Here is a 10191-nt window from a genome sequence, read left to right as displayed (position 1 = left end):
TTGTACATTTACGGTCAATGACACAATACGTTATCTCTTTCTTTTGTCCAAACTATCGCTATAGGTTGTCTACGATTACGGTGTGTATTGAAAACTTCTACTATGCAATTTCATTGTGGGTGTTTCTTACTGAGCAGTATTTTTGTCTGTTAGTATTGATTAATAAGCAATATTTTGATTTTAATGGAATAGTAATTTGTAAAAATAGGTTCTTATTAGCTTGTTATTCTTGTCTTTTAGTGGTACATTTATATGTTATGTGAAATTGATATGGTAGTATATTTTAACTTCATGAAAAATTATAAAATGATATGACGGATGCAAAAACTGGTTTTGTACTAGTTCTGTTTACATTTTTAATGAAATTATAGGTGGTGGCATTAAGGTTATTACGTAACAAATAAAGTAAGATATTTTTACACAAAATAATTGTTCTCTTCTTTTCCTTCTAATGGTCAAAATATTAAAACCTATTTGGGGTATGGGTCAAATCAAATTGTGGATGAAATGGGTCTAAATTGGGTATGGTTATCTAAGCTTCTTCTTTATTTCCTGCTAATTTATCTGCTAATGTCTATGGGGCACTATAATTAGATTTTTTAATTAAATTTAATGTTATGCCATATTAGGATATTTTATAGGTTTTGAACTAGAATGACTTTTTTAAGTTACAAAGGTAAAATTAAACAACTTTTAAGTGATGAAAAATAAATAAGTGACTTTTTTGAAATAAATAATAAGTTGGATGATCAGTGAAATTAACCCCTCCTTCTTATTAATGTTACGAAATAACTTTATAGTGAATATAAGAAAACTTGCATGACGGAATAAGTTTTTTTTTAAAAAAAATTGTGTCTCTAACTTCGTATCAGTATTGGATATCGGTTAATAAAGTTAGGTTTTAATGAATATATACTTGCAATATAATATACTCTACCAGCTTCGTTCTTTTTGTTGATCAGTTTGACTAAGGATCTTTTAGTGGTAGTCATGACATCTAAATTCAAAGCATATGAATATGAAAATAAACGGCATCCAATTTAAAAAAACTCCAGATCGAGTGTACACATGTGACGCCATTAAAGTTGGCATCTAGCTTTGTTTTGCTGTCATCTTCTGATAATTGTGCTCTCGTTGACTTCTTATTTATTTTTTTGAATCATATATTGACGGAATCTGCCCTTAGCCCACCCAGATTCCCTTGAATCAGGGAAATGAATTTCTCTTTTTTCCATTTATTTTATGTTATTATAGTACAGAATATTGGCTTGAGATTAGGTTATACGAAATTGACATAGTAGTAGTTGTTGTTTTACTATTTTTAAATAAAATTAAATCATTTATTCTTAAACAAGTAGTTTGCAAAATGAAATATTTAGGCATTTGAAACTTAACATGGTCTTCCTAGAATTTGTTTTCCAAAGCTTTAATTTTGAAACGTAACATCACTTTAGTTAGTAATTTGATCACGTCTATTTATATTGCTAATTATAATTAAGGACCAACCAAGCTGGAATATAGTGTGAGCATAATCTCAAGGCTGCCGCACACGAAATATTGAGTTACCACCTACTTGCAGCGTATAGCTCTTTGTATTGCAGTTTTGCTTTTTCACAATTAGGTAGCAAGTTTACAAGTCAACTTCTCAAGTGAAAAGTGGAGATCAAATTTGTATTTCTTTATTCTAAATCAGATATTTTGAATTCGAGCCTTGGATATAAAGTTGTGTTTGTTAGGAAGTGTTTTTACTCCCAAATATAATTTTTTTGTACGAATCCGAATTTAAGCTCAATACGAATAATGGACACAAAAAAGATTGCAATATGAAACCGAAATGTGGAAAATTGCGTGCGTTCATACTCCGTAAAGAGCATAGGCGGAATTTTCCAAGAAGTTGTACAAGTAATGACGTTTGAGTGTGGGGAAATCTTGAATTAGGCTCGTCAGTCATCATCTCAAAGTAGCAGTTGCTTTTTAGTTTATGTTCTTTATCCCAAATTCGCTAGTCCAATTGGGAGTTAAAAAAACAACCAACAAATATTCTTGATGCATTTTATACTTGTCAAAATAAATCAGTTAAAATTGAAGGGAAAAAAAAAGGAGAGAATTGTTAGTTGATACTCAACATACTTCTCGAAAATTGAAGAAAGAAATTGTTTAAGAGAAAAAGGGAGCCGACATAACATTTTGCCAAAAAGGCCGTTTGCTCCATTTTGGTTTTGTTATACTAAGGACCGTTTATCCATTAATTTTTTTTTTTGATTTGTCCATCAAATTTTGAAAGTTTTTAGAAATTTCAAAATTTTCAGATTTTTTTTTTCCACACTCACAAAATTGCAATATTTTTTCAAGTGAAATGCATATCCAAATATAATTTCAGATTTCAAATACTATTTTTTTCAACAATTATAATTTTTATGTTCAAACGCCTAATAATATTTTTGGTTTAAAAGTCAAAACATCCACTACCTGCACAAATGATTTTTGAGTAAAAATTATATTAGTCAGGGTCAAGATAACGTGCTAATTGCAAAATTAACTTTAGACTAGAGTTCTTGTATTCTAAAAGATAGCGACAGCAGCCCTGCCCAAAAAATACGTCTGTATTGACTTTAATTTGCTACCTTTCGTTAATAACATCTATGTAAGTGATTGCTCATTGTATAGCGATTTCAAGGAATAAGAAGGAAAGAAATTTGTTTGTATATATTCACCTTTGCTCTAGTCATTCCCATCTTCCTATAGTATATCATTGACAGTTCAGTGTGAGTGTAACATATGCCTTTTTGTAAGTTTCCTCACATTGTCTCATTCTTGATTTTACTCTTTAATGACACAATTAATTGCCCACGAAAAAAAGAAAGAAGACAACTGAAATAAATCCTAGAGAAAAGAAGAACTTTGGAAAGGCAAAGAAATATGAAAAATGATGTTTGTTGTATAGATAAATTCCCTTTTTCTTGTTTTGGTTCCTACTATGAGGATCTAGAGCATAAACTAAATGTTCACAAAGACTCAATAGTTTTGTATTCAAACTATGTATATATATTGCGAAACTTACTAAATATTTATAAATATTTAATTATAAATTTAATTATTATTGATTAAAACTTGGGATCTTGATAGAAACTCAAAAGTTTCAAATCTTGAATCCGACTTCCGACTCTAAGTACTTGGTCGTACAAGGGAAGCAGATATTTCTAGTTGCTAACAATTGTGGACTTGTCAAACTTGTTGGTCAGACTGGTTTAATACAAGTCAACTAAGCATCTTCCATGGAACTAGAATTACTGCAACTAGATAAACTTAGACGCAACTTAGGCCCCTTTTGATTTGTGTTCAGAATTCAGATGTCTGACTTTTCCTCCGCCATTGGTTCACTTAGAAAAATTGTCCCCATCTTTCCACTTTTGTTTCTAAATTCTAAAAGTAGTGCAAAAACAGAATTTCTCCCAATTATGTTCACATTCCATGGAACAGTTATAAGATAGCTAGTCTGATGATCAAGAAATTATATTTTGAACCACAATGTCACGAGTTTAACTTTCCACTGGCCTCTGGTTATTGCAGTCTAATTGATTTCAGCTCTCACTTGCATAGGCGGATCCAAGATTTAAAATTTATGGGTTCCTACCGTAATCACAATTAAATATTTATAAATATTTAGTAGATTTCATAATAGAAATATAACGTATATCCAAAAGTAACTGAATTCCCGGAAACTCAGTAACACCACTCTAGATCTGTCACTGCTCACTTGTTATTATTATTATTATTATTATTATTATTATTATTATTATTATTATTATTTTGTTAGTTGCTTAAATGTCCAAGTTCTGATAATGCTGATAAAATATAAATGTTCAGTTACTTATATCGCAGGCTTCATAGCTGTCTTTATCCTAACGAGGATAATGGCAAAAGAGAAAACGGAAAGGATTATCGATTTTCAAAGGTTTAGAAATTCCAGAATGCCGTGACGAATTTACTCGTGGAATTTATTATTTTTACATTTAAGTCCAAGTCTTAAATAGTTGTTTTTTTTGGGGTACGAAGTCTTAAATAGTTGTGGTACCACGTAACGAACGAAAAGTGCTTACTTACGTCAATGTATACATCAAATTATACTAACTTAAAATGATAAGTGCTAAATAAAAATATATATTAATCAATTATAATTTAATAATATAAATTTATATATTAATACATATTATTCATTTTTTTTACCTTACTATAAATTCTAGGTGCAAGCAAATTTTTTCAAATGAATGGCCTTGAAGGAAGATATAGATCACTTTGGTATTTTTGTAAAGTCTGCTTGAAATTAGTTTGTAAATGGGTAACTAAGCTTGGTTGAGCTACTGGATTTTTACTTGGTCAAAGTTTGTAAATTCAATCTTGGAAAAATAACAATGTAAAAATAATAGCCAAAAAGATGTATAAAATTTGTATATCTTTTGTATATATATACATTATGTATGTTATATACAAAAATTATACAAGTCTTATACACTTTTTCGACTACCAGATATAAATAATTTCTGCCGCGAAATAAAAGTGATAATAACCCTAAATTCTTTGTCGTGACGTGTAGCCACGAACTTCCTCACCAATAATTCTGAACCACTTTCTTTTCCTTTTCTTCTAAGTAGTTTTGTAACTAATGAAGTAAATATCTTTTTTATTTCTCAGGTCATTGAGAATTATGTGGTAGATTGGACTTCATTAAAGTCATAAAGAAATAAACAAATAGAAGTAAATTTACAAAACTCAAAAGATACGCAAAGTGATAACAGTGTGTATTAGTCTCTGTTTGCTAAAGATGCAAGACTTTGAAAAATAAAATCTTGAAAAGGTGTAGTGTTTCATGGAACTTACAGCAGAAATAATGTCTTTTAATATGATCAGAATGTGCATTTTATAAATTTGTTTAAAATTGGAATCAAATTTCCAAACCAATATTCCAGAAATCAACTGTTGGAATTTGAACTTTATATTTATCCGTTATAACTTGAAAAGATACCGATATGCAAATTCTAAATACAAAAGGTCTTATTCCTAATTGTGCGTAGGAAAATTATAGACCGTAATTCTATTATAAAAATTTCACGAGACGCCCTATTTGGTAGCTACTATTTAATTTGTACTTAATTTTTAAAAATTATTAATGGATGCCCAATATTACATACTTTCGGACAAAAACGCTACTCCTCTTCACTTGTTTCTTTTTCTTCTTCTTCATCTCATTCAACAAATAATTTCAGCAACTAGGCTGTTTGTGTTTTCAATCGAATTACAAGTTCATTTTCTATTCTTTCGTTTCATGAATGGAATTACTGCATATACACTATTTTCACTATGTTGTATGTCATTCTCGGCCTTTCTAAGTGTAATATTCCATCATTTATTTCTTGGGGTAAATTTTTGCCACGAATAACTTTGGGTTCTAATGGGTGTCAAGGTACAACTGATTTATTATCATCTTATAAAGCCAACACAATAGTGCGACAAAAAGAGAGATTCTTGAAGATGATAAAATGGTTTGTTAGATTTATTATTGTTTCGACAAATTAATGATTGGGGTTTATTTTTTATGATATTTGAAACTTTTGTTTCAAATTTGAGCTTATTTGGAGAAGATTTGGGCGTTGAATCATGTGTTAAATTGTTGAAACTCGAAAAACAAGTTTTATTTCTGGGAGTTTGAACTTCAGATGAAAACGTCTCAAGTGTATGCAAAAAATAGGCTGCACTTCAGAGTAATTAATCTTAAGTGCACCTTAAGAGCAATTTTACGCTTTGAAGTTTACACTACATAACTTTACACGCGATTTTCTGAAGTTTGCACTGTCGGGGGAGAACTTCAGACGCGAACATTACCCGAAATTTTGTTACTTCGATCTGAAGTTTGTACTGTCACGAGGAGAACTTCAAACACAGAACTACTCGAAATTTCTAACTTCAAACGCGAATTTTTGGAACTTTAGATGTCGTTTAAAGTGTATTCCAATGGGGGTTAAGTTATCATTTTTGTGCAATGCGGGTATAAGTTCAATAGTGGCCCCAAGATCAGGACACATTTGACCGATTGACCAAAAATAATTATATTCGCTAGCCAAATATATCAAAAATATGATAAAATATGTATATTATATGTGTATTCAGGCCCAGATACGAGAGTGAACTACGAAGAAAGCTGCATTACTGTTGCAACTTACATCCCAATCTCAATGAACGTAAAGCAAACCGAAATATTTATAGTCGATTTGGTGCTTTATTCTTAAAGGAATAGACAACTTTGTTAGTCTCACTTATGCATATTCTTAAAGCATGTTTATTATACAACTTTTTTCAAGGAAAACTTGCACACAACTAAGAAAGCTTCATAAATCAGTTCTAAAGGTCCAGGAAATTTCTTTAAGTTACAACTCATAGAGGAGTTACACAATGTAATTAAAACATCAAACAGATTTACATTTCTTCTAGAGCAAAGAGACTACTACATGGAAGTTTTAGTAGCTACTACTAAACTATAGGGACATGTAGATTTCTTAAGGATGAAACTAAGAGCTCACGAAACTGCCAAATTACTGAAGTCCCAGTCTAAAAGATCAAGCTGTGGATAGAACAGAACGCTCATAAATTGCATATGGCTGCAGCCTACTTGAAGTAGCTTCGACAGTTTGTTCTGAAGCACCAAAACACAAGTATTGGTTCACCAAACTTTTGTTTCCAGTGATGTGTTTGAACGTCGAATCTGATGATTTAGCTCGTACGTGATTAGAACAAGAAGCTCTAGCAAGCTCATTCTCAATTTGGGTGGCTTTTTGTTGGTCCAAAGAAGTAAGTGAAGATATTGACGAAACTGAGAATGAACTAGAGCAAGATGATCTACGACGGACACTAAGATGTGGTATTGCCAGCATAACACCATTTACTAGCCCCGACGCAAGTTTCTTTTTCGCTGTTGGACTTGGAACGTTACTCCTAACGGAGAGTGTTCGTTTGTTGTTTGGAAGAGATGAAGGCTTGGAGAATCTTTGTCGAAGAGGAACAGGTGCTGCTTCTGAATTTCTAGCAGAACTATGATCCACAAATCTCTTGTCTCCTTTCCTTATTTTTGGCCAATGGAAAAAGCTTTTCAGCCTTTGTGCAGCATTATTTGCAGAACTTGGTTTACTCCCATTTCCAGGACAACAACTTTCAGTACTCAAATTGTGTTGACTTTGTCCTGTTGGGATGCTCGGCTCTGAGCTTTCATAGCCATCGCGCTCAATCCCCGTGTATAAGAATATTTCAGTGTCAGATAGTCTGAATGAAGTGCCAGGACTGCTACCTATGTTTTGCATTTTTAAGTGTGATGCTACGGCTCTCCTTGCTGAATAATCGTGATGACTTAAAATTCCTCCAGCAGAGATCAACTGTTTCGTAAGGAGTTCTGATGAAGCAGAAAGTGGCCGTTGCCTGAGGATATCAAGTGGTGTCATTCCATCCTTATCGCGAGTGTTGACATTAACAGCAGGGACAGTCATTAGTAATTCCACAAGTTCAGAATGAATGTTTCCAGTGACAGCTAAATGAAGCGCGGTTCTACCATCATTATTTTCAGCATTAACAATTTCTTCAATGTTGAAAAACTTCCCACAAACTAACTGTTTCATGAGCTGGATTTGATGGTCCAATCTACGGAAACAAGGAGTTTCGAAACCAGTAATCGCGACATGGAGAAATGTTTCACCAGCATTGTTCCTTAAACAGACCAATGAGGGCAGTGCAACAATTAAAGCTTCAACAACAGCTAATTGGCCTCTAGAAGCAGCAATATGTAATGCAGTGTTGCCTTGATTGTCTGTGGAGTTGATAATATCAAAACATTTTATAAGATGTTTGACAACCTGCATACATGAACAGACTGAATTAAGGCACTAAGAAAATATTAACCTAACTGCTAACATTAATATTAGCTCTTTCAAATACACAAGATTTCCTGATCACATCAATTACAACATCAAAGCTTGTTCTGAAGGTATTCTTCCAACATGAGAAACACACAAAAGAGAGGTAACACCAAATGAGAAGTAAACCATTTATTATTAGATGATAATACGATCCAAAAATTCAACTCATCTTTTTACTGTTTTAAAAAGACGTAGGTAGACCCTGACCAAAAGCAAACATCAGTGCAAAGAAAAGTTAATTTGCTCACCACATAGAAATGTGAATCACTATTTAGACAAAACCCTCTTAAATTGTAAGTCAATTACACAATTGATCATATCAGTTTGATATATCGCGTCTTGAATTGGAAATCACAAGCTAGGGAAATCTGATACACAGATTTCTGAACAGGAGTACTTTCTAAAGTAGACATATTAACTAATCAAGACTCTATGAAGCAGTAAGGCAAAATAGATGATTGTCAAAGTTCTACAACACTCTACTAACATACAGTATAACATTATAAGAATAGTGTTCTCATTTCAAAGCCTCAAATTAAGACTGACTCGATAAAGCGGCTAGAACAAGAGCCTCATACAATCAATGGTAAAGAATTGCTGGCTGAGAAAGAGAAGTGCTGAGTTTAGTTGGCATGCAGACCATCAAATTTAGTAGTTTTGTACTAAGCAGTTATCTTCTCATACATATAATGAACATATAATGCAAAATGCTGAAATTAGTACACAACCAAAGCAAGTCATACCTCAACTTGGCCCTTTCCAGCAGCTGCATGCAAAGGTGTCGCGCCCTGAATATCTCTATAAGTCAAAATATCATCACAACAATCAGCAAGAAGCTCCTTTAGTACCTGCAAATTACCTCCTCTAGCAGCAGCATGAATTCCTCTATTCATCATCTCCCATTTATAAGCAGATGGAACCTCACCACTATGTTTATTATCCAATTCTCCACCATCACGCGCCAAAAACCTCGGTGATACAGCAAAATCAAACAAAACCCTAAAAAGATCACAACTTTTACTCCTAGCAGCAGCATATAATATATCAGTAACACCATATTCCCCTTCTCCAAAAACCAAAAGTGAGTTCCTTTCTAACAATTCTTGAACAAAACCCAAGTCTCCAGCAGAGGCAGCGGTATATAAAAGCCATCCACTATATCCTGCTTTAAGTAGGGAATTTTTCCCTTTCTTAGTATCACATTCAAGCATCAATTTTCTTGCAACTTGTGACCGGCATCTAGCCACATCATCAAACTGTTCTTCATCATCCCAAACAGATTCAAGCCTTCTAATCCTACGTAGTGAAGTGAGCTTAATAAGGTGATTACCATCTAATCTAAGAAGCTCACGGACCAAATCATAATGACCATTAGCAGCTGCATAATCAATTGGTGAAGCATACCACCATTGGTCCCCTGTACTCTCCCAACGAAGAGGAAAATATGTTGGAGGCATTTTAAACAAACAGTTTTTCAATATACAGAGAGAACTTGAGCCACAAAGATAGAATTTTTCTAACTGAAAAATGTCCAAGATTGCTCTTTTCAACAGCTTCGAGAGGGAAAATTAAAGATTCTGCAACAAGAAAACTAAACAGTTAACTATCACAAAGAGATAGGAATGAATGACATAAAGGAATTTGACCCACAAAGCAACAATTATGAGTAAGACCCTACTGAGATACAAGCAATAAACATGTATTCAAGAAGAGACGCAATGGAGTAAATGAGTTATCTTTAAGCTTAGAGTACACACAATGATCAAATAATTGGTTACAAAATAGTTGAACTACCTCCAAGTATACGAATACTAACTAAAATATCCAAGAAAATGGTACAAAAATGTGAAGAATGACAGGAGAAACACATGGATAAAGAATCATTTAGTTATAAAAAAGAGAAGACAAAAACCAGAAAAGGTTTGATATATGAGAGAGAAGATAGATTGAGACCATCATTAGTTAGTCCTGTAAAAATTGATGTGTACTCTACCACTAAGAAATGTTCAGAGGTAGTTTCTCACATAATTAAGAGAATAAAATTCATGGAAAGAATGAACAAAGTTATTGGAAGTGCAAGAGTAAATACGTACCAATTCATGAAAAGGAGGAGAGATTCTTCATAGAAATATGGAATAGGGAAGTGCAAGCGAATGCAAGAGTTAGGTGAAGGAAAAGTATTTATCTAGGCCAATTTTTGTATCTAAATCAAAAGTAGTTTATATTAAAGGTC

At 32.7% G+C, this 10191-nt stretch overlaps 1 protein-coding gene across 3 annotated transcripts; it reads right to left on the bottom strand.

Moving 5' to 3' along the window:
* Window positions 1-6297: 6297 nt before the first annotated feature.
* LOC107831532 (uncharacterized) lies at window positions 6298-10191 on the bottom strand. 3 transcript variants are annotated; one of them, XM_016659304.2, is made up of 3 exons: window positions 10052-10191; window positions 8702-9535; window positions 6298-7895 (listed from the first exon to the last, which is right to left on the bottom strand). In XM_016659304.2, exons 2-3 carry the CDS (start codon window positions 9413-9415, stop codon window positions 6612-6614), a joined length of 1998 nt encoding a protein of 665 aa, XP_016514790.1. In that variant the 5' UTR covers window positions 9416-9535; window positions 10052-10191; the 3' UTR covers window positions 6298-6611. The 3 variants fall into 3 exon arrangements, with proteins under 3 accessions (XP_016514790.1, XP_016514794.1, XP_016514793.1); XM_016659308.2 differs by lacking the exon at window positions 10052-10191 and adding an exon at window positions 9912-10037; XM_016659307.2 differs by lacking the exon at window positions 10052-10191 and adding an exon at window positions 9753-9897.

This window comes from Nicotiana tabacum, chromosome 17 (assembly GCF_000715075.1).
Source record: "Nicotiana tabacum cultivar K326 chromosome 17, ASM71507v2, whole genome shotgun sequence".
Lineage (NCBI taxonomy): Eukaryota > Viridiplantae > Streptophyta > Magnoliopsida > Solanales > Solanaceae > Nicotiana > Nicotiana tabacum.
Note: the sequence above shows the minus strand (reverse complement) of the source record. Positions and strands in the feature narration are given on the sequence as shown.